General features: G+C 42.5%; 1 protein-coding gene across 2 annotated transcripts in view; it reads left to right on the forward strand.

The window, feature by feature from the left end:
• LOC144141283 (uncharacterized) overlaps window positions 1-25,886 on the forward strand; it is a 105,292-nt gene that overhangs the window by 47,645 nt on the left and 31,761 nt on the right. Inside the window, exons 6-10 of one of the 2 annotated variants that reach the window (XM_077672860.1) lie at window positions 14,783-14,847; window positions 15,356-15,442; window positions 20,934-20,991; window positions 22,080-22,114; window positions 23,252-23,332. In XM_077672860.1, coding sequence (XP_077528986.1) covers window positions 14,783-14,847; window positions 15,356-15,442; window positions 20,934-20,991; window positions 22,080-22,114; window positions 23,252-23,332 — 326 coding nt within the window. The remainder of the gene's footprint in view (window positions 1-14,782; window positions 14,848-15,355; window positions 15,443-20,933; window positions 20,992-22,079; window positions 22,115-23,251; window positions 23,333-25,886) is intronic. The other variant, XM_077672861.1, reaches the window with a different exon arrangement.

A 25,886-nucleotide genomic window follows, 5' to 3' on the forward strand; every position in this document is an offset into this window, starting at 1 on the left:
ACGGGAGGCGGAAGAAAGGTGAGTGCTGCCAATTTATGTGCTGGTAACGGCTGTTGTTAAATAGCAATATTATTAAGTGCGCCCAATAAACATACTGCTTCGCTTCCCGCTTTTCGTGTGTCTTCTGTGCCTATGGTCACAGTTTGTAGCATCATTTCGTTTTGCAAAAACGTTTGCAGCCGTAGCTCACGGAAACTTGCGTGTGCGTGGCTAGTGGTTGCACATTTCTGACTCCGTGCGAGTTCGCGTATTTCATGAGTCTGAATGTTCTTGCGCGGAATGGGGTTGCTTAGTTGTGTCTGGTGATTGTTGTATATATACGCGCCAGTGCATTTTCGCTTGTTAGTTGGTCGCTATCGCTTCGTGCTAAAGCTGAACTTCCAAGCAACGTGGTCATAGTGTACGTCTTTAAACTCAAATTTGTTTTTTTAACGCGTGTCAACTGCGGCTCTTTTCAGTCTGTTTTGTGGCATGAGTTTATGTGCTTACCAACCCTCGAACCTTCAAAGTTGCGCATTGCGCGCAGAAACGGTTGAATGCACCGAGGTGAGAGTGACTGGTGGACGGTATCCCACATAGTGATGATGATGACGAATGATGATTGCTAGTGGTATCTCCTTTGTAGCGGAGTGGTGACGTGTGCTCTCACCGAAAAGAAATAATATACCTATGTTTTATTCTATTGGTTTATTACTAGAGCTGCTGTTATCGCAGTCACAAAATACTGATTAGCCACAAAATACATATGTTGTAAAGGGGGTAGCTGTCTTCAACAATTTTCTCCTCTCTGCGTTTATTCCACCACCATTCTAATCCTCTTTGAGTTGTCTCGTCAGCCCAGAAGTTATCTCCATCTGTGATACCCTTAACTCTTAGGGCTTCAGAAAGCCAAATATTTTCCATAGGTAGATTTGGATTGTTACGCTCGCAATGTAACACTTCGTGCAACATCCTACCAGTTTCTTTTCCGCAGGGCACGCTTACCCGATCAATTTGTCCACACCGCCCCACAAAGCTCTAGCATGACACAAAGTTCGCAAGCAACCCACGCTAGCCTCAAAAAACAAAGCACTGCCCTTAACATTTTTCTAGAAATTTATTTCTGCTGTTAAATTTCTCAGCCGTGTACATCCCTAACCTCCAGGAACAGCACTGCTGCGGCTGCAACTGCGTTTTGCTTAAACCTTTGGTCGATACCTATTGCTTATTACCTAATACAAGTGTCATTGCTCCTCTCCTGTCATTGACATTGCTAATGCTTTTTATCAGCCTTGCTGGTCTCCACGAATATGCAGTTTACAACTCCGGGAAACGAATTGTCACCAATGAGAACGGCCGAAAAGCCGTAAACCGAATTACTGGTCCCATTGTTGAGCTGTATGAACTTCATGGACCTTACTATGTTTATTAGACTTTAGGAACTACCAAAAGAGAGCCGCATTCCTAACGGCATAAATGTTGTCAGGGCCCAGTTTTCGCTTCTCCATCGATTCCCCACAACCTCTCGGCATTGGCGGCGTCCATGGTTAGTGAGCCAGTCAGCTGACGCGGCGTTTTGATCGTCCGACATATCGTGCCACCATCGACGTCGTCTGACAAGGCGGTCTCCTATCTAGGAAGTCGGCGTCGCCGTTGTTTCATTGTCGTGTCGGCCCGGCCTACGCGCCTTAACGAGAAACGTAGTATTGAGTGAAAAAATATGGATGAACACGATAGCGCTAAGAGTGCTGCAGGAAGCGCTAATTAATTTACCGTGCCGCCGAGATCCGTCAAAACAGAGCGGACAACGCTTATATGCACCGGAAGTGAGAGAAAAAGCCGTCCAATTGCCAGATTTCTGCTTCGTGACACCCATGGAAGAATTGATGACGTACATTCGTCTGAATGGCGGAGCCCTAGAATGCGCAAGAGGTCGGAACACGGAAATAATCTTCGCAATAAAAGTGGGAGCTTTCGCTTGCATGTCAAAAAGTTATACTTGGCGCAGATGTCATTGACCACCCAACCTAACCACTGCGCCAGTTCATTGAGTGTTCCCGAAAAAAAACTTTCAAAACACTTTTGTGATCAAATCAAACTCAGGTAATGAATTTGTTTTGATGTCGAATTGATTTGGGTGTAGGTAATGGTTCGTTTGTTGCTTTGAGTTTTGGTTCAGTTATATACATACTGAATAGTGACAAGCTTCGTCCGCACCCCTTTCTGTTTTGTGCTTGTGGCTGGCCAGGATTTTTAGGTTTTTCCTAAGGTTGACTATTGTGAAAAAGTCTGCTGTGTTCGTTGGCCGTGTAAAACGGCGGCCATGTACACGAATAGTTTTTGTCGATGTTTTTGATAAGCGGAAATTTTGAAAACCTACCGCCAACCCTATCAAACGTTGTGTCCAAATAAATAGTGTGTTGGAACATTAGCTATGTTACGCCCAGGACAGAACCAATTTAGCGTGTAAAGGAGTTTCCTTCCGTTTTACTTTGAAGGTAAGTAGTTTATTAGGCGAAAATTCCTGGGTGTCTTCTCTCTGTTGTTTTATAGAGCCACCAAGCCAAACTGAGAGTTTTTATGTTGTGTTCTGGCAAAATTATTATCGAACACAGGACTTATTTTTTCTTAGAAGCTGTGCCGGCCATGGTCCACATCTAAAATAGGTACATTGTTTGGCTCCTTCTATGAAATTCAGCGAGGCGTGCTCCCAACAATAGAACAGCGTCTCTTCATTTATTGAAATGCTGTGCAGCTGTATCGCAAACAATTGCAGGGATGTACGATAGGCAGCACCTACTTTCTTTTTATGCTTCTAAGGCAATTCTACCTTCGAAAAAAAAGTACTTTGCGGATTTGTACTTCAAAATTTATGATTACGAGCACTGTATCACAAGTGAAGGTACCGCAAGTTTGTACAAATATATATAGGTAATGGATAGCTTTTTCAAGAATGCTCAAAGCACAATATGTTTATTTGCTTGTGTAGAAACTTTAAAGGCGTCCTTTGCTTTTTGGGTATATACGCTACTGTTGTTGATGGGTAAGTGTTGATGCAGCATGCTTTGAAAAACTTTTTTGCCCGTTTCATTGGCAGTGTATAACTTGCAACCTGCTCGCAATATTTGTAGAAACATTTACAAACATCTTTTTTTACCTTTTTTGTCAAGACTTGTCGCAATATTTTTATAATATAATTTTTTATTATGTTGCCTGGCAAATCATGTTGGCGGTTTACTCGGGTGTACGGTGTTCCGAATAAGATGGTTTTCTACCACACGTAATTTATTCGCCCAGACACTCAATTTGGACGAAGGATATTGATATTTTCGGCATACCTTGCAGTCCAAACACGCATATATTGCGGGAATGGTTGTTTTGTATGTTGTTTCTATTTGAAAACAGCGGATTGTACGGTTAAAACCAACTGGTTAAAAACACAGAATAGGTATGGGTTTCATATTTACTGCCATTCAATCAACTTTACATCATTTCTGGTTTTACAGATGGCTCGGCTTTGTATTACTTTTCAATGGCTTTTGGTGAAAGTAACCGCTGCACCGAAATGTTGCCTTGAATTCTTTTTCTTCTTTTCTTGCTAGCGTTTGACCATCGGGAAATGTCGTAGTTTGTCTTGAAATTGGCGCTTCCGTTTGTTTCTTATACTGTCAGGCCACTATGGCCTATGTTCTTTATGAGCGAATGCGTGTTGCACGTAAATGACCCTCTCTGTCTTATTGTGGTATCAGTGGTATCTCCTAAAATAGTTTTCACAATAATTGGCTGACAAGAAATATATCTGTCCCCTTTTATCCGATTGCGACAAGATATTTAGGGCTATTCTAGAAACGAAGTAAATTTTCTATCATGCTATTTGTTTACTAAAGAAAGGCGACCCCCGCAACGTCGCCCTTTTACCCAGCTTTTGGTGACCAGCTTAGTGGGGTGAGCACGTACTCGTTCTCAACATCACCACTAAAAAGTGTTTGGTGAAACGTTCGCGGGCATTAACTTGCCATTCAAGAGACCAGTAAAATATATTTCTGGATTCGCCTCAGCGGAAGCGCAACGCAAAGCGTTTTTCAGTATAGAGGCCACCAGCCCTGTTCCAGCGTTTTTACAAGTTCCTTCAAAGAAGAAAGCCGCAATAAAAATTCACTCTAATGTTAGTGGTACAGTCTTGGGTTGAGCTTTCTTATTCTACGTTTAACGAAAACAGAAGTTTTCCTTTATGCCAGCACTAGTTGATCCAAACAAATTTGTATCTGCGATACGGTCAATTTGGTATTTGCAATTATTTGGTTCACCCAATTAGTTTACACCGGTGCACTGTACGTGGTCGTGGTCATCTTGTGTGGTTTTGGGTCACACATCGAAAGCACATTTTGGTAAGCTGGGTAGAAGTAGCGGGTGCCACCGGCAACTTCACGCTGTGCACGTCTAATTACGTGATAGAGAAAATCTTCACTAGTACTGCAATCAGTCGTACATCCAAAACACAGCTTGCGTATTCAGGTGATATAAAACCCGTTTCTTGGACATTGTGACAAACACAAGCCTAGAGCGAAGAATCGTTGCGACAATTGTTGCTTGACTAAAGGAAAAAGCGTGCAAAAGTGAACGTGACCCAGCCCAAGGTTTTTTTTTTTTTTTTGCGAAACCTAACGATAAACTCCTATGATACCTTGATTTCTTGAAAACGTTCAACGTTGCACTGAGAGCCCTATGTTTTCCGGTCATCTGTGCATATCTGCGTGAAACTAAATATTTCAAGCTTACAATCTAAAGACGCCCATTCTGGGTCCAGCACAGCGCACGAACTCCACAAAATTAACATAACAGTCGGTGGTAGTTTTATCAGCTCGTTATTGAGCAAGCAAAGAATCTTGCCACGCTGTGGACGGAGGGCAACATAAGTCTTAAGATCGATAATAGACTCATCGCTGATGTAGAGTCAAAGAAAAAAGGTCCCCAATATTCAATAGGTTTCTCCAATAAGTTTTTCGTACCAAAGTAAGAACTTAAAAGTCACCTTGGTTATTACTTTCGAACGAATATGCCTATTGCCAGATACGAAAATCTTGATTTTTGTATTCAGATGAAGTGGCAAAGCTAAAGTTGAAAAAAATTAACACGTTACTCTTTTCAGCAGGTGCGCAACAGTGTACACAATTTGGTCAATAAGAAAAAGAATAGCAATGCAATGTCCCTGTATGACTTTGAATATCAAAATCGCTTAGAAATGAAGGGCCCTGATACATGTGCATTATGATTTCCCTTTGGATATAAGTATTTCGGACGTCCTCAAACGTGATTTACGCTTCTTAACCAATTTCTTCCCTTTTTTTCTCCGCCAGCCAAGCACCAAATTTTCATTGCCACCTCGCCTACAACAAAATAATGACAATATCACACGGAGCATATTACCATTCTGTACCAAAGAGGACATGCATTGTATATTTTGTCCAGAAAACTAAATTGGACGCATAATTGCGTTTGGCTAGCAATTTTTTATTATGCGAGCGTCCTAAGCCTGCCCCATTCGCTACAATCAATCGCATTGTTGAGGCGCAAAATGGGTTGGGGTTTTAAATGACTTAAAAATTATGGCCATAAACACTAGGAGAATTTTTATTTTTCCAACAACTTCCGTCACTTTAGAAAAAAGCGATAAAACAACTTCCCTCGTGTTGGAAGAAAGCGACGAAAAAATTGTAGTTGATTTTCTTGACCCGGTAAATTTAAAAGAAAACAACCAATTCGAATTCTTTCGTAAACGGAAACCTAAACAACTTTTTAAGAACATTTGCATCTTCTCAACAGTAGTTCAGGCCACCCCATATTCGCGGTACATTTTTTGCATGAACTGAAGGCTTGCCGTTCTATCAATAACCGAGTTTTATTCCACAGACTGCACCTGTATGGTTCTAATGGGCCGTTTTATATGAAAACAACTAGCGTCTAACCATTGCGATATCATTATTTTGGGTTAGCTTTATAGCAATTATTGGCTTTAAAATTCTGGCGTCCTGCTGGGGTTTTTCTAGTGCCTGTTTTACTTATTCCAGAAGGTTTTCGTATTCCACGAAAGGCTATTCTGACTACGTCCCAGGTTATAGTGGATATAATTGATTTTGAACACTTGCTTGTACACCTGCAAAACGTTGGGCAACACAACCCCTGATGTTTTGATACCAATATGTCGTTGAAAAGACATTTTCCCGCGTCTGAAGTAAACATCGAAACGTTAGTTGTCAAATGTTCACCGTAAAAGACTTCAACTGTCGTCTACTGGGTAATTAAACTAAGGTGAACCTAGAGTGTCAATCTACGTCTTCCTCGTTGGTTATGTATGAGTTGAACGCTTTCCCCCAAAGCATGCCCTGATTTCTTTGCACCTAAAACAGTTACGAATCTCTTTTTGGGTTCATGGTTTGTTGTAGTAGCTAAGCTTCGAATAAGTGAGTAATGTTCCTAGATGTATGATAATAATATCTGTTTTCATTCCCATATTATTGTTTTTAATTGTTAAACAACAGATCTGTGTTGTTTATGTTTACGACCTGCTTTCTTTACCTAACTTTATTCGATGCTACTCTTGCGCTTACCACGTGGACTTTTCCAGTCACCTCTGAGGTATGTTTTGAAAGTGTACACAAATATACTGCATGGTCGGGTTCGCTATCATAGCCAGCATAATAAATGCGCTATTGCTTTCTTCAGAAAGAAATCTTAATTTCAAAAGGCGTCTATGAAGCTTTGGTGTTATACTCAAAACGACCTTATACTCAAAACGACCAAGGGCTTGCAATGAATGGGAGTGGTGTGTTGGTTTTGCAGCTCTCGGATCGAAGCTAGATTTTTCTCTAGGACGTGTATTTCGTCATCGCTGAACTGAAACCTCCAATTATTTGAGATTTCTGGAAAATATATGTATCTGATAGTGAAGCTCTAAGCAAACCTCGTGATAAAATACTCGCTGTTCACACCACAAAAGAAGAAAGATGAGCGGATATGGCGCATGTGCCTATTCAGAGTGTTGAACCGGGAACTGGACCCACAAGCAAACCGGTATCGAATTTGAATTTTTTGCCCTGAACTGGAACGAACCTAACCCGTATTTTTTCCGGCATTTGGGAGCTGAACGCGAACCGTAACAACTTGAAGTAACCGTTCCGAACCGGTTCCGGGACTGCGAATATGTAATTTCTATATTTTGATTGAGGTGGTCTTTTTTGCGTCTGAAGATATTTTATACCACTCGTACAACAGCACCACAAAAAATTATGCATTATCTGTAAATCCACAACCCACCAGTTTCGCTTCCTATTATTACCCTCAATTTTATGCAGGACTGTCCCTATACACTATTAGTTTATGTTACATACGGCCCATGTGCCCAAATCCTATTTTGCATTTAGAATACATTAACGTAGGATATATTGTAAGGCTACATATCATAGCTTATTCTTCAAGGCTACTATATCAAGGTGTTAATTATTGTGTAAAGCTTGCGATTTTGTGTTAATTTGATCGCATCTCTGCCCCATTATGAAGGCCTTCAGGGACATCATCAACAATAAATCCTTATCTTCCACTTATTCTAGTTTGAATGGGCGGTTATAAACAGACAGTATTGACATGCACAAATGCTCGCAGTCTACAACGTTACCGGAACTTCTTGTGCAGTAACACTGTGTCCACTGATGTTTTGGGAGAAAAATTCCCTTTCTAGGTTGAGAAATTTTCTTTTTATAGCACTTTGCCCGGCAGGTTTCTCAAGAATTCCTGCAAATTCCTCACCATTCTTTTATTGCAGCTGAGAGATCTTTACGTTGATTCCTGTTCGGATTTGGGCATAGGTCAGCTCCAATTATATATACGTCACGTTGCCTTCCGGACACAGACGCCGTTCAGAAAATCAGATTTTAGGCCTGAAAACTACATCTGAAGCTCAGAAGCATTTGACTAAGCATTTCACGCTTTTCACCAACGTGTTGTAACAACGAGACACTGTTGGGTAATTTAGGGTTTTTATTGACTTAGATTCCGTACTATGCAGAGCTGGTACCAGATCAAATTAACTGTGCATTTAGTTCTGTGGGTGAAGAGCCATATTCTACGGCGCAACGTTGAAGCTCTTGCAGCAGTTCCCTTTGGTGTTGAATCTAGAGTGCACTACCGGGGTGGATTTCAGTCTCGCTGGCCAGACTATTGCGCTTAGGTGTCTAAACATCGCCAACACACAAGAAAATCCGCATTGCGTCTGCGTTGAATGCAAGGCCCGGTTTACGGAGATTAGTTGTCTTTGTACTGCAAGACTCCTAAAATTCTCTGCAGCTAATAAAGTTTCCCTTTTTCCCTTTCGTCCAAAATTGCAGCCGAAAATTTTATGAAAAAGGTAAAATTTTTTCACCCGGAACATCACTGGTTGTGTTCTCTGTTTAATGCTCTAAGAGAGCGTGATGTTTCAACAAATGCTTTGGGACCTTCTCAATCCCACTTTTAAAGTAAATGCGACACAAGTGTAATAACATCTTGAATGTGATCAAACCTAAACTTAAGGAACGCATGTAAAAAAGTAGATTATTGGGGATTACTGAGTAGACTGGCGGGATTGGTGAGGTGGGTGGGTGTGAGCTAATGTGAATTCATGGGATTGTTGTGTAAATAATTTGAATTAGAGGAATTATCATCCCGCTATAAGTGAAATATTGGGTCAGGCCAACTTCAATATTTTTTGGCGTCCTTGACATTTGAAAAATTTGCTGAGATCACCCTCTGAACGGACCGCGGCATTTAGTTACAAACCAAATATACGGAAAATTAGTAAACAACCACCTGAATGCTGTTTGTACACCTATTGCTGTGTTATGTTGTCTTTATTGTAAGATTGACATATCGCACTGATGTTAACAATTACTGCTAATGCATTTTATATATTCGTCCAATGGGTTTCAAAACAACAATATATTGATGTGATACTGCAAGAAGCAACTAGACCAAAATAGCATATATGAGAAGCGATCAACTACTTCAATGCGAAGTACATGGGTTATCGTTCTTCAATACCTTCTTTTTTATTGTGCTACCGTTATCAGTTTTGGGCTCCGGGTGGCCATTACCACTGCATGTGAGTTCACTAAGCCACTATCTTTATTAGTACCCATTATCTCTCACCTGTCGCTGAAGTTCCATTAGCAAGTTGCTATTGCCGGTGTTTCCCTACATGCAGTGAGCCATTTTAGCCGTTCTTTCCTTCTATCCACTGTGTAAGCACATGGAAGGTGGGCAGAATGAAATCGCTCTAAACGCAACCTGCCCGCTGGACAGTGGAGGGTGACGCCGACGTCGGAGAGTTTTCGACTGATAGCACTGCTGATGATCTCGTGGTAAAGCTAGAGCGCCGTGTAAACTGTAGTAGATGAAAAAAATGGCATACCAACCGATAAATATTGCGAAATTTAGGTCTCAGTGTGGGAAAATAAGTGTGCGTATTTATTTATTCCCACCCAAACAGGTTTCGTGGGTGCCGGCTATCTGCTTCCCAGAGAAGTTGCCTGCCCGCAAAAGAGCCTGGCATCTTGGCAGTAATCCACTTACCTACTTGGAAGTGTCTGCTTACCTGCCTGCCAACATGAACATTAAGGCGAAGATTCATGATTTGGAGACGAGAGGGTGGAGCGGGGGTTCCCCCACGAGCCGGTGACTTTGGGTGGGAATGGCAACACAAACAATACCACGTCGACTTTAGATGGTACCAAAAACGACAGCGGGTGGGAGGGTCGTATGCTTAGTGGATGGACGAGCAACCGTAACCGGCAGGGAGGCTTCCCGTTAGCAGATGATTCTGACGAGGATGTCACAGGGGGTGGCTGAAGGAGGAGGGCATTGGCGGCCCCGGGGTGCTGCACACGGGTCAGGAGGGTGCAGCACCCTTGCACGACTGCAACGACTCGGGTTTTAGGACGGACTAGTCAAGTCCTGGCGATGTCCATCTAAAAACACTGCATTAAAAATCAGGATTATCAGACGTGGTTTCATTTCTGGGTTCGGGTTATCCGACGATCAACTCGAAGCGCGCGACACACCTTCGGAAGAATTAAAACTGCTGCGGCCGGATCCGAGGACTTCGAACCCTTTCAATCGATTCTCTCGTGGATAGCGTTCTATTCCGTCGATTTTTTTGGTTGGTGTTCCCCTATCAGCCACCCGCTCCATTCCACAAACGCTTTCCTCTCCTCCCTGGCGTCTCCTCGTGTTGTGCAGCGGTCGGAGTGCAGTGTGCAGAGTACATTTCTCCCACTCAGCAGGAATTGCGAACGAGGATACGCTGACAGGCTTAGGCTTGCACATGGGTTCGTGCTGATCATGTGTGCCATGATTCGCACTCGATTTCGGGAATCGCGGCAGTTGACCGTGGTACAAGGTTTTTTGGTGGGATTGGCACCATCGCTGTGTTATTCTTGTCACATTTTTTTTAGTGTTTTGTGTTTGCAAGCCCGGCAAAGCCCGAGTTTGCAGAATTAATTAAAGTTTCTTGCAAACCGTCGCGCAAAACTATTTTTAGGTGCAAGTGTTGCTGTTTGGATTTTACGACACGTTCTCAAAATTCCGAGAAGGTCGTATAATCGGCATTATACGGTATTTGGAGCCTGGGTGTGGCCCGTGACTGGCTGGTGAGGGGAGTGGACGACAAAAGGGCACTGTGGCGGCTGCGTAGAGCCAAGGTTTATAGCGCAGATGTTAAAACAGGCAACACAGAAAAAAGACAAATTGGACTCATTCGAAAGATGGCTTCATTACAATAATACAGACACCACTTTTAACGTAAACTTCGCTCAAACACGGCACATAATTACGAAAGAAGAGAATATCCGTGCGATTCACTACCTCATTTCCGGCACTTGAACGTGTGATGTATTGTGGGCCGCTGTGCGCTTGGATGACGCTGGCAAAAGCAAACGCAAGTTAGGCAGGGTTCAAGATCAATGCATGTTCGTTTTATAGCAGTAACCATGGAAGTGTGAATCAATAGAAGTTACGAAAGGTCACGAAAACATAGAAGCCCGAGTGGTATTGCGGTCGCTTCTGCGTGGAGAGTGCTTCTTATAACTGCAAAGCAGTTCGACCCTTTGGGGTTCTCCCACGCGACACTCCCCAAATGACGTAAGCGCCATTGTCTTACCTAACCCCATTTTCAGAGCATACCCCATGTTTCTCGCAACTATTACTTCCAGCCGCAACAAAAACAAGCCACACACGGTCAGAAACAAAGCGAGGGCGGACAGCGCTTTTTCACAATATGGTAGTGCCATGTATGAGTGCTCACAATAAACAAGCTGTTCCGGATTCTGCTTCAGACTGAACGGCGTACTAGTGTTCGCCTAAAGACCTGACCTTGTTGCCTCATTGCAGACGTCCCGAAATTCACGATCAAAAGTTTCCAGTAAAATCAAGCATAAAAATTTTATCTCAAATTGATAAATTTCTCAGTGAATAAAGCATTACTTGCTGAAGAAAAGCTGTTGAGGTAACTATAAAGTACCTAATCTTTCGAATAAACAACCCTGCATTTTTGTTGCATGACCCCTTTAACATCTCGCTCCTTTGGTTACGACGTACCTTAGCGTCGGCCTTGTTGTAACCCAGAGAACGAAGACGTCGCCGAAGATAGAGCGAGCAGGAAAGCTCTGGATTGAAGTATCGCGAAATTGAGAAGTGAAGGGCAGTATGTTGAGGAAGAGCGAGCATTTTCCCCGGCGGTTAAGGCATCCAAGATAACGCCAGGGTATAGCGCCCCGTCCTGGGTTCGCTGATGACGCGATCACTTCATGAGACGCAGCAGCTATGAGCCGTCGCCGAGAAGACGGCAGTTCGTGCTGCGCTGAAATTTCGCATTCCGGAGTATCGTAATCGTCAGGGATTTTTTTTAGTTCCTCAAGAAAACAACCGCGGTGTATAATAATGCAGGTTTATGAACCGAGTATAACATTCAGTTACACTATATAAATGATCTCAAATAAATCCTTTTAAAAACCAACCATTCCTTCCTAAAAAAGTTGAAAGACACGCGAAAGCTAAACGTGCGCCCACCCTTCGCGGAAAGTGCGTCAAATCGATCGTCAATTCTTCAAAGGCCGAAGTCCCAGACAAATAATGGACGCATGCGACGATTTTCTGCGCATAAATAAACTAATCAATATAACTATTTCTAAATGAGATAGAGCAGGTACTCCTTCATGATCGGTACATTTTATCTATAGGAGCCGTTCATATTTTGTAAATTTGAAGTAAGCATTTTGACGCAGTGTCCATGTGTCCAGAGTTTTTGTTTGACCTACCGCTCTATGGGGAAATTATATCATTTTGTCAAGGCCGCCATTCATCAAACTTGGAAACTTTTTGCCAAAAAAACTTACAGGAATAAAAATTAACTTTTTCACATTACCACATATGAGCAGCCTTAAATGTCCATGCGAACGTTTTATTTCGCTGCAGTTATGGTTGTAATCGTCGGCCATCAATGCAGAACGTTTTGCAGCGGATTTTACAGTTAAGTTGGTCCAGTAAAAAAGTTTGAAAAAGAAGCTTACAATATGAATTCGCTTTTATGCCGACGAGACAGAAAACCACAGCAAAAGAAACACTAAACAAAAAAACATTGTAGCTTTTTTTCACCGAACTAGGTGGAACCAGTTTGAACTGGTTGGAACCACAGAATGGTGCAGCGGACGTGGACACGGAATCGAACCTGAAAGGTTTTAACCCGAACGGGAACCGAACACAAAAAATTGCGGTTCGACACCGTATGCCTGTTGGGCCCTTTTTGTAATTTTTATTATTTACCGGCAGCGGGAGTGTATTGCAATTCAGGCAGGCCCCTATTCTGCGAATACATGTCAGGCATGCCTCTATTCTTCGAAAATAAATCTTGCTAAATGTTACCCAAAAGCGTGAGGGTTCCCGCTAGGTTGTAATCCATGAGCAACACAGCGCGAAAAAATACAGGGCTTAGACTTCGTCTAGTCTCTGGTCTTTTTTTGCGCTGTGTTGTCATACTAAGTGTTATATCCCTACAACAATAACAAACAAGAATTCGGATTCTGTTCCAAACCTTACAGGGACTCTCTGGGAAAGACATGGTTTTTTTCCATTGAGAACGGAAATGATGTTTTCCTCTGACTTTCAGCATAGCAATAATTATGCGTTGTGTTTTAAGCTAAGTCGTTGTTTGTTGCCGCCCAATGCAAACGGAAACCTCCTGCGCGCAAAAATATTCATTTTTATAAAACACTTTCCTCGGAATCCGTTCGTAGTAATCACAGTCCCTTTTTCCAGCAAGAGAGCTTGTTGCCTTGTTGTGCAGACATCCCACGTGAAAGACGGTGTCCTCGTAACGAAAGCATCAATGAAGAATATGTTATGTCTGGGCCCAGGGATCCCCGAACAGAGAGCACCACTCGAGATGGACGCCGGGAAAAGAATCATTTGCTTCACATTACGCTGGCGAACAGCAAATATGAGATGGCTGGAAGCGAACGGGAAAAAGACCGTCATTTGAACGGCCTGTATCGGGCCGAAGGGGTTGCTGTATATTGGAATCGTTCGGCTCGCAAGCGCAGTAGCGGCAGGCCTGTGCAGCGGCCGTGCGTCGCAGGCGTAGGCTTGCACAACAAAAACTATAGATTTTTAAGGCGACATTTTGATCATCCGCTTTCGTTCTTTCTATTTTTTCAAAACACTGACTTGTACCCGTGATGTTGCGTGCCACCAATGCCGCCGAATCTCTACAGAAAAACGGGCAGCCTTCACCACAATCAACAGATGAGAATTGGTTGGGAGATATTACAATATATATTTCTACAGCGAGTGTGCCTTCCCCAATTTTAACACGGGGCAGGAATTACTACCTTCTCAAGGACCTGGTGGTGCCCTTGCATTTCGTAAAACTAATATAAAGAGGTGTACGCGTGAAAAAGTGCAGAGGACGTAGGCCGAGTTCGATACTATAAAGACGCAAAGCCACAAACTCATCGAAGTGTTCCTAAAGAAATTATATTCTTCAAAATAAATTAGAGACATAACAACAATATTGTTTATAGTGGGACAAAACTCAGAGGGATAATATTCCATGAAAGTTTTTGAATTTATTTATTGATTGTTGGGTTTAACCCGCTGACGCAACGCTGGCGATGAGGCGCACCATAGTGGACGGCTCCGGATTAAATTGGACCATTTAGGTATTGTTAGCGTGTGCCGAAATATCGTGCACACGCGCAATTTGGCTTTTCGCCTCCATCAGAAAACCAACAGCCAGTGCCGCGAAATGGCATGAACGTCTTTGCACGGCCTTAATCATTCCATACTTTAGGTTAGTTCTGTCCTATAACACTCTTTGTTTGGGTCATTGTGATTCCCACAATTCAGGCATTGTATTTAACAGCGTACTCACCAAGCGATGGGTGCAGAATTGTGTTTTTAAAGCCGACGAATTGTGGCTCAAGGTGGGAGATCACATGAAATGTCACGCAAACTTGATACTTCAAAGCGGAGGCCAAAAGGCACCTAAAACTAGGAGTATTTTATGTACTTTTGCCAGCTCTGAAGAAGCACGGGCTTCAAATTCTTTATTTTACTTCGTCAATCAGGAGGCTTATGAATTATTACACTTTTTACATACATGGAGCTGATTTTAATGGGTTGTGTTGCGCACTCATTTCATATCTGACTTTTATTAATTGCTCGAACACAAATATGCTGCTTTCACTTTACTACGCTCCTCAATTTTCTTTTAATTTAGGTTATGGATCTTGTGAATCTATCCCGTGTAAGGACTGGCCAAGCTGCGACTTTGTTATTCATGGGGTAAGTGTGTGTGGCTATACGTTCACAGGTGTTCAGTGAAATATCAGCCTTACCTAGTGTGAAAAACCGCAGTGAAAGAGATAATAATTTGTTCCAGTCCTCGGATCAATATCAGCATTTATTCCAAGTTTTACGTAATCACAGAAATTAACTTAAGAATTTTAATACGAAGATAAAGAAATTGGCACCAATCAATACCATTTTATATCAGTCTTACCAAAATCGATGCTAATCTTATAGAAATATATTTTTGTAACTGCAAGATCTAAGCAAAAGAAAACGCTGGGTACAATTTTACATACCCAATATAGCTTCACAAAGTCATTGTGTTTTTAAACTTTCTTACAAAAAGAGGCAGTGAATAGGTTTGTAAAATAACGCCACACTTGCTTTACTGGTGTGGAATATGTAAGGACCATGAATAAATAGGCAAACGTAAGATTTATAAAAAGCATTTCTAAATTGACAATGTGCTTTAGGTACAGATAAGTGGTGTCTATTTTTGCAGCATTCACCAAAACACTATTGTAATTACAAGTGCTGCGAGAAAAAAAGCTTTCGTCATGGAACGTTTAAAGATGGAGTGACATGCTGGGTAAGGAATATATTTTGTCGCATTTCTGTACAGACAATTAATTTCAGAACAAGTTTAGGCCGTTCATGTCTCTTGACATTTCTCCTTTCTAAATGGAGAGATAAAAACTCCGAACATGTCGTGGGTTCGAAGCTAGATATTTGATAGAAATTTGCCTGCTTTGGAAGGTGCAAATAAGAATTATATTTACGACTTCAACAAATTGTACTGAGTATAGAAACCTCAATATCAACCCCCGCTGGTGTGTTATACATCGCAAAAGCAGAACATCGAATTTCCAATGCCCACCTCCACAAATTCAATGCCGCGCTCTGTAAACTGGAGTGGTACTTCGCCAAGCCCCAACTTGAGTACCGCCTCCCTGAAAATCATCTACACCTTTGTTGCTGTCGTGCACTAGGTTCGGCCCGATGGGCAAATTAAGATTGTTGCGGAGATGGTCCGCATTTCCGCTGAGTGTAAAGAGGGTATTACGTTTGCACAGAAGATGCGAAATTGGGTGGTTTGAATTTTTCAACGTGCGACGCTCCATGGCGACGTGCAGCCGTGTTTGCACTATGCGCCTCGTAGCATAAAAGGCATACTACCTTGGCACGTTGGAAGCATACCGAAATACCACCATGAGGGCGGCACTCACTAGATCCTTCTTACACAAAAGGCAGGAAAGCTTGCTGCACAACTTGAAAAATAAAATTGCGGGCTATCCAACAGAAATGATGGCGTCTGTGGGGGAAACCTTGTTGAGGGAAGTGGGGCGTGCCCACGTGCCAGGTTTGGATGCCCAAAGGGCGAACGCCCCTGTTGTGGTTGTGCCATACGTACATGAGGGGTCACACCACCTAAAGGAGGTCGTGGTAAGTGTGGAGTGGAGGTAGTATCGATGGCTCCTGAGAAGCTTTATAAGAGGGTGCGAGATGTCAATGAATGAAGCAATATTCTCCGATTCGTCACAAAACATGTGACGAATCGGGGAATATTGTGGAGTGCGCGGCAGGTGTCGTTTACAGGATCCGTCGGGCGTGCAAACGGTGATATGTCGGACTAACTGGCAGTAACCTCAACGAGATGTTGAGAGAGCGCCATTTAGCTGTAAGTGCGTGGTTCGGCACTGGCCACCTGACTGACCATTGGCGTGGTTGGGTGTGTACGTCTAAGTTCACGCAGACACACATATTCTTTAGATCTTTTCTTTAATTGATAGGAAAGTCCCCGAGGCCTTTGCGGAAAAGACAGACGTTGAATCCTATGACAGTGCGCTATCATTGGATGTTTAAGCCAAAGAAATCATCTTTTTTTAGAGAAAAAGGGTCACGCACGACCATGCATAATCAGCGACTATTGTGTACACGTTTCGGTGAAGAGCATGTCCAGTACAATGGCCAATTATTGATGGTTTTAGTGTAAATAGTGATGAGAGCGACTGCAATTATTGGGGCGTATCATTTCAACAAGCGCATGTTTTTGTTTTTCTGTTTTTTATTCTTGTACATATATGCGCGTTTTCTCCTTTCTTTTGACATAAAGCATGTTGAGGGCGAGTATGGATTTCGTCCTTTTTCTACTTCTTCGTCCGGTGTTAAAGTTCGCTAGAAGTATGCGTGGCCCAAGCTGCCCTCCGAAATGACGCAACCAATAAAGTAAGACTCCCCTCACTGTCGACGGGGTATGCCTCCTACTGGAGCTGTGCTTGTGGGGCACGCAGGTTTCGTACAAGGGGACGATTTTTGAGAAAACCAGTGAAAAGGGAAGAAGCAGGCGCCATATTCGTAATATAGGCTAACTAGACCATGGAGCACATTGAATAGAAAGTCCTGAGCACATTCTGGCCGCCCCGGAACTTTTTCTACGCTATGTCGACCACTCTTTTCGAGCTGTGATTACTTCCCCAGTCTACAACATAAAAAAAGCATCTAAATTCCAGAGGCGCGCCATCCATTTCTCAGTTTAATGCGAAAACGATGGCTTCATTTCTGTTCTTGACGCCCGAGTAATGACAAGCGGTATTCACCTGGAGCTCTTCGTTCAAGAGAAGCCGACGCGCACCGCTTTCTCCCTGCTCATCCAGTCACCCACAAGGTCTCTGTGTATCTAAATAACAGCGCGACATCAGTTTGCTCTTCGGTATACAAAGGCAAAATCGTGGATCAGTGGGTAATTGTGGACACTTATAAAATTTATACTCAGAAAGGTTTTTTCCTTCTGCATTCCGCTGCGAAGAGAAAAAAGGGTGACAAAGTCTGTGAAAACATCGATCACCGTACCAGTAAAACGCGTGGACCTGTCATATATCCCAAGGACTCTCGAGGAGTCGTCCCGCGTGTTCAACAGAGAAATGGTTATCATTGTCCACAGGCATTCGAAGAGCGCAGGTCTCTTACTCTCCCGCCCCGAGGACCGTGCGACAATGAACAAAGCTCTCAAAGTTGTTTACGTCTGTCTGTGTGCCGATTGGCATTTTTCATAAATTGTGAAAAGCATAAATCTCTCGGACACGACTAGGAGCACACAAATTACGTCCGCAAAGAGTACAGAGAACGCAGCGTCCGAGCCCAGCAATGCCAGTTAGCCGACCACACAACTGGCTTCGACGGAATGGCGATCCTCGAGGAGAAAACCAAATAGGAAAGAGCCTTTTAGTTGAGTACTGACGTATCCAGCGCTTTCCACAAGCCTTTATTGCTCACTTGGAACGCTTTCATCGGTGTACACGCACGGGCTGCAATCGTCAGCGAGGAGATATTTGAGTGATCAACAGCGCTTAAAGAGTATAAGACGCACGTGCAGTGATGCCACAGTCAGCCCTTAAGAAAGACCCGAGCCGGGTCTGAAACTTCATGTTTCTATACTATGCACTATTCTTTGGAGTCGTAATTATATAATTCATGTCCAGAGTTTACAAGCAGTGTCTTCTTAAGAATACGCTGCTTGATACCACACTGGTGTTTCCGTACTTAAAATGGGTATTTCGAAAACATAAAACAGAATAGATAAAAAGTAAGAAAACATCACAGCCTGACGTGCTGCTTTCACAAAGAAGTTAGTCCCGTGGAAACACAAACTTAGGCTGTTTTAAAGATGCCAAGGTATTTTTAAGACCTGGCAAGTACTGCGAGGGCGATTAGTAAAGATGTGGCTGTCAGTGCATACATTGACAGCCATTGATCAATTGCTGCATTTATTGCAGCATTGCTACATTGCTACATTGATTGCCACATGAATTATCATAACTTGATTGCTACGTTGTCATAACAAAGCTATTCTAGGGTGCGTACAGTTATTGGCGATGTAGCTAGTTGAAGGGGTTTACAACATCTCTTGCAATTGCGTAGGGACCCATCATAGGACTGCAAATGAGATGTTAAAAGCCCCAAGCTACTGCACAAAATTTCAACTAATGGTCAGAACCATAACCTATTAATTGACAGTGAGCCAGTCTATTTGGGACACGAGATACCCTTACAGGCGGTTATCGGGAAGCTTCATGTCGATGACCTAAAGTGCTTATAGAGCTGGTCCCTCTTTTGTATTTCGGCTCTCTGTACCGTCGTGTATTATCCAACAATATCTCCCGAATTACCAAAACGAGCGCGTTTAATTATCCTATACCTATTTTTAATATCTGAACACGAAAATAAAAGCCTTCACAGAAACTTTTTACAAACCCTCACATGTGGGTATCAGAGATTCTTCATGTCACTGACGTAAATTGGTTACAGAGCTGGAACCCCCTTTGCGTTTCGGGTCTCTGTACCGGTATGTATTATTAGAGCATATCTCGCGAATTCCAAAACGAGCGCTTTAAATTACCTTATAGCTATTTTTAAATCTGAAGAGGACACGAAAAGGCTGCACAGAAATTTTAAAATTCAACTGGTCTATACATACCTTTTTGCCGTGTTTGCTTTCCAATTCAGCACATCTGAAAAAAATATATCTGGTTTCTTTACTTTATTCCTCCATTTTTATCGCCTAATTAAGCCTTCAGTGTGTGTCGGCGAGATTTTGCTGGACCAAACAACAGACAAAACTAGTGTTCACGTGCACAAAGAGTGTTTCTTTATTAGGATTGCGTGAATGTTGAGATTTATTGACTTTTCAGTCTACCACAAATATTGTTCAATTCGAAGCCATCACCCCTTAACGAAACCTTGTCGAACCTACTATAAAGCTTTACAAAACAATGGAAATTTCTTTTATTGATGACATTATAGTAGCGTTCTCAAAAACTTGAATTTCCAGCTACATTTCTGTAATACGTGCTGTAGCTCAGTGGTATATTTTCTAAATACTACAACGCAAATGCCTCCAGGTGACGAATTCCTAGCATTATGGTTGTTACCAACAACTAGCATGATCATCTCAAATATCCTTAGAATATTTTACGAGCACCATTAAAACGGAACGGCAGATTAGAAAACGTATAGAGCGCAGACGGGGGCTCAACGAGCGCGCGTGTGTTCTGCGTGTTTTCGAATCCTCAGCCTTGTTTTGAATGTGTTTTTGCGATATTTTAGTACCACGCATCAAATAACTTTCCCCAGAAGACCTGCTAAAACATTAGTAATTAAATAACCTACTTATGCCAAGCCCTATTATTCGGTATACAAGAATGGCAATAGGGGTAAATCGTATGAATATGTTTAGTGCCATTACAACCAAAAACACCACTTGAAAGGTAATATTTTCCTCAACAAACACTTTGCGTACAACATGTTTTAAACCTTGTAACACAAGGCACATCTTTTGCATTCTACGAGGCTTTTTTTTTCGACTTTTTATCGCTTAGGGTAAAGTAGTTTGTTAGAAACAGAAGCCACCGATCTTGCACGCAGTCATTGGGTTTAAATTTCAAGCATATAACTGTGGGGTTTTTACATGACCTGAAAGGGAGCAACCACCGATTCGGCAAATCATTGTAGGTCGAAGTTATCTTGCGCACTTAGGTATAATAATAGTACATAACTTCCTGTCTTAAGAACAAAGAAACTACATTGTCCTACGTTCAAAACCATCGTTCAAGTGGTCAACCTGTCATTTGCCCAGAATGTTATTTGTTCATCCTATTAGGCTGCTTCTAGCACTCAGCAGCGCAACGCTCTTAGGTTCTTCATTATTTGAAATTTATAAAAACTACCTGCAAAGTGTCATGTGAGCCATTGCACAGCCTCGAACTAGAAAACGCTTCAAAACTTTCAGAACAGTTTGAAGTCATCGTTCAATCATTTGACATTTTTTAGAACTTTTCATTTTTATTACATAAAAGGGCACAGAAAACTCAAAGAACATAGAGTAAAAAGAGCAAACAATTTGTTTACATACATCTTCTTACACTTCATATTTAAAACAAGTTCGTGTATTACGTTGATATACTGTTGTGTCACCAGAACTTTTATGGCAGGGCTTCCCGTGTTCTAACCTCGGGTCGTCTTATAATATATTCGTTCCTTAGTACTACTGTTAATACTTGTGTTTTCTGTTTTTGCGTGCATAGAGGCACAATGAACATGATATGGGAAAGTGCTTCAATGGTTCCTGTATTCCAATTGAAGGTAAGCGGTAAAAGCGATACTGTGAAAAAATTTACACAAGTCGGTATTTTTTCTCGACGATAGCGCATGCGTTTGTTTTATTTCTTTAAATTGTGCCACTATGGGATTCATTCCTCAAAGGTGCTTTTGTAAATAGTTTGAGGGCGTACAATTGCCGAGTGTGCCCTCAGTGGCGCATTCTAGGATTTAAATTACGACCGAATATTTAAGAACACCAAACATGGCCCCAAAATAATATTTCTAGTTTCCAATAAATCATTTTTCCCCACAGATATATATTTTTAACCCCCATTGTAAAACAATTCTTTTTTGATGATCATCTCTTCTGACGCCCGCTTTACCAATTACGAAAATTGCGCTAATAATCATTTAACAAATAGTAAAACTGGGCACAACGTACCTCTAAATTAAAGCCGTCAGAGGTTATAAGGCTTTTTTTCTACACCATAATTCATTGTCTGAATGTTAAATGGTAGTCAGTAATTCCAGTTATACATTCAATTGCAACCTTAAGGTAGAAAGAAAATAGGCGTGATGCGGTGCAAATACTGCCTAAACAAAAACTTTTTGATGAAACCTTACGGCGTAAAAAACTTGGAACTTGTTTTTCCAACGTATATTTGCAAGATACTGACAATCAGCACAAATTTTCCGTACAGTAATTATGAAAACCCTCGCGAAGCCTTTTATAGCCCTATTAGGATAGTATAATTTGGTATTAACCACCTCGGCAGCACTTCCTGTTGTTCTCACTGTAAACGCAGGCTCCCGAGTGAGCACTACAGTAACTCGAAGTGCCGTAAAAACCTATCAAGCTTCAAGGTGTATTGTGAGGCGTATTTATAGTTTTCAGAAACTTTGAGGGTACGAAGTAGCGTAACTGTGTTGATATTGGAAATCTGTTTCAGCGTACGAAGTAGCGTAACTGTGTTGATATTGGAAATCTGTTTCAGCGTACGAAGTAGCGTAACTGTGTTGATATTGGAAATCTGTTTCAGCGTACGAAGTAGCGTAACTGTGTTGATATTGGAAATCTGTTTCAGCGTACGAAGTAGCGTAACTGTGTTGATATTGGAAATCTGTTTCAGCGTACGAGTCTGAGTGTGACGGAAAGTACCGAGGCGTGAGTTCTTTCTTTTTTAAATTCGTGGCGGGCACTTTAGTAGCTTGCACCAATGACAGCGCGCTCGTACCCCTATTCCGATAACGATGGTTGGTACAAGCAGCCAAAAAGTGAAAACATTTTAACATCATATTAGCAAGATTTCATTCACAAAGAGACAGACCGCGAATAAAACTTTGTGCAAGAAGACTTACATGTCCGAGGTTTCGTTACGGGCTTATCTAGGCAAAAAGCTGTTCTAAGATATATTAAGGAGACTTCTACATCCCTAATAATAGGCGATTAGATTTCTCGATGTTTTTTTTTTCGTGTGCTCCTTTAGTAGAAACTGGTTGTGGAAATTATAAACTGCAGGTATATAACGCGTGATAAATGTCGAACTTGCGCTATGGTAATTTGATCACATTCTTCTGGATAGAACTTATCTTTTATCGTTCTTGGTATAGCAGACATTACAAATAACTATGCAAATGACCCTACATTTTACTTTGGTGTAGAAAATACCGATCAACACTTGCGTATAGCCTCTGTAAGAAAAATCTTGAGAACTATCAATTTTTCTCTCAGAAGCCTGACTTTGAAAACTAGAAGAAAATATTCAACTTATTTGCCCCTAATAAACCCGAAGAATAGCTTTCAGGGCATCCGAGCAAAATGTGTTTTCCAAAGTCTACAGGATTGTTGCAACTAAAAAATATTTCTGTTATGGTTTCGGTTGCGGTTTGCATTCTAAGCAAAATGATAGATTTGTTCTTGCCTTAGGTAATAATGAGTGTGTGATATCACTGACTGAAATATGCTAGATAAGTATACTATAAAATCATGACAGTTTTATGCTTCATCGAAGTTACCTTCCATAGTTGTTTTAGAGTTATGGATTTCACGTGGTGAAAGTATGACTGGGTTAAAAAACGCGCCACCCTGCAGATTGTTTTCTACTTCAGTATCTTTCCATGCGACGAATATTGGACACACAGGCGCTGTTGCTTTTCGGCCAATCTGAAACGCCGCCCAAGCGCCACCAGCAGTACAGTTTTCTACCCGAACAAGTGGGTGTAATCTGCACCAAACAGTTTTTTTTGTGTGTGCAATCTTGGTGGCCAGGCATGTTATATTTGTTTTATTCTTTGATTGCAGTATGGGTATGCGACGTCTTGCAAGTATATATGCCGGCAGACTAAACTCACATCCAACTACAAAGACGGCACACCCTGCCTAGTAAGCCTGTCTTTTGTTTTACGTTAGTTTATATGCAGACTCAATGCAGTTGGAGTGTTTTTTGGAAATCGCGCAATGACTGCGCACTCCTGTATAAACAGCGTGTATCTGGGTTTGTGTTTATGAATAAACGTGGAGGCTGCTTTCATCTTTTTCATTTTCTTTAGCGAGAGGGAGGCCCCCGCCGTGTCGAAATGTTAACTACGAAGCATGCTGAACCGCGTGGGCCCGCGCCCAGTAGTTAAAAGCCAGCTCCGAAAACGGAATAAGCCAGTCGCGTTCTCGAAGTATGCCCTCCTGATCTCAGGCTCTTTTTGAGAAGGAAATGCTACGTGTTGGAAGCAAAGAGCTCTGGTATGTTGCTCGGGATGCTTTCTATTTTTTTCATTTTCTTTAGCGAGAGGGAGGCCCCCGCCGCGTCGAAATGTTAACTACGAAGCATGCAGAACCGCGTGGACCCGCGCCCAGTAGTTAAAAGCCAGCTCCGAAAACGGAATAAGCCAATCGCGTTAAAAAAAAACTACGCCATTCTGGAATTGCACATTGGGGCTTGGGTGCGGCCTGATACCGGCGACCATTGCCGGCAACGCACTCCCTCACCAGAGCAGGATTGGCCACCGTGGTGTAGTAACGGCCACAACCTCCCATGAATATGCCAATTAACCCTCCGCCCTCCGTCCCAGTGGAAGCGAAGCAACTGACCACGGCGGCGGTCAGACCTGTGACGTAGCAGAGGGTGCTAAGAATCCCTGGACCCGGACAGGCCGCCAATGGAATCTGAACCTGGCAACGTTTAACGCGCGAACTTTATCTAGCGAAGCAAGTCTCGAGGTGTTGTTCGAGGAATTAGAGGGCATTAAATGGGATGTAATAGGGCTTAGCGAGGTTAGCAGGACGGGTGAAGCCTTTACGGTGCTGAAAAATGGACACGTCCTATGTTACCGTGGTCTAGAGGACAGAAGAGAACTGGGAGTGGGATTTATAGTCAATAAAAGCATAGCTGGCAACATAGACGAATACTATAGCATTAACGAAAGGGCCGCAGGTCTTGTAATTAGGCTCAATAAGAGGTACAAGCTCAAGGTGGTGCAGGGCTACGCGCCCACATCCAGCCACAACGACCAAGTAGTGGAACGCTTCTATGAAGATGTGGAATCGGCAATGGCTAAAGTAAAAACTCAGTATACCGAAGTTATGGGGGACTTCAATGCGAAAGTAGGCAAGAATCAGGCTGGAGACAAGGCAGTTGGGAACTATGGTCTGGGCTGTAGAAATAGCAGGGGGGACCTACTAGTTGAGTTTGCAGAACGGAAGAACCTATGTATAATGAATACCTTCTTCTGTAAACGGGAGAGTTGGAAGTGGACCTGGAGGAGCCCGAATGGGGAGCACAAAAATGAAATAGACTTCATATTATGCGATTACCCTGGCGTTGTGCAGGATGTGGAAGTGCTCGGAAGGGTAAGGTGTAGTGACCACCGTATGGTAAGATCCCGAATTAGGCTAGATTTGAGGAGGGACCGCAACAAGCTAGTACGAAAGAAGCCAATAAATGAGCTAACAGTAAGACGTAAAGTAGAAGAATTCAGGATCGCACGGCAGAACCGATATTCTGCTCTTAACGAGGAAGCCGAGCTTACGACACAGGAAGCAAGCGACAACCTAACACGCTTTATTACGGAGTGTGCAGTAGAAGTCGGAGGCACTATGGCTAGACAGGATACTGGTAAACTCTCACAGGAGAAGAAAGATCTAATCACGAAACGGCAAACCATGAGAATCTCTACCGCAGCTGACCAAATAGAACTAGTCGAGGTCTCGAAGTTAATCAATAAGCGTAAGACAGCTGACATACGGAAGGAAATATGGAGAGGATCGAATACGCTATAAAGAACGGAGGTAGCCTGAAAGCAGTGAAGAGACGTCTTGGCGTGGGGAAAAATCAGATGTATGCACTTAAGGATAAGCAAGGCAATGTCATCACAAATAGAGATAAAATAGTCACAGTGGCCGAGGAGCTCTATAGGGATCTGTACAGTAGCCACGACATCCAGGATAATGCCGAACGAGACAGTAGTTCAGAGCAGCGAGACATCCAACCAGTAACGACCGAAGAAGTAAGGGAGGCTTTGAAAGAAATGAAAGGGGGCAAAGCACCTGGTCAGGATCAGATATCAGCAGACCTCTTGAAGGATGGCGGATAAATTGTACTTGAAAGACTGGCAAACCTGTATACGCAATGCCTAATGACCGCAATGGTACCGGAATCTTGGAAGAACGCGAACATCATCCTAATCCATAAGAAAGGCGACATGATGGACTTGAAAAATTACAGGCCCATGAGCTTACTGTCAGTCGTCTACAAGGTATTTACCAAGGTAATCGCTAACCGAACCTCTGCAACCTTAGATTTCAGTCAACCTAAAGAACAAGCAGGGTTCCGTAAATGTTATTCAACAATGGACCATATTCACACGATCAATCAGGTGATAGAGAAGTGCGCTGAGTGTAATGAACCCCTATATTTAGCCTTCATAGCCTTCATAGAAAGCAT

Source organism: Haemaphysalis longicornis, unplaced genomic scaffold, assembly GCF_048455015.1.
Source record: "Haemaphysalis longicornis isolate Haplotype H1 unplaced genomic scaffold, Haemaphysalis longicornis Haplotype H1 scaffold_6, whole genome shotgun sequence".
In the NCBI taxonomy this organism is placed as follows: Eukaryota; Metazoa; Arthropoda; class Arachnida; order Ixodida; family Ixodidae; genus Haemaphysalis; species Haemaphysalis longicornis.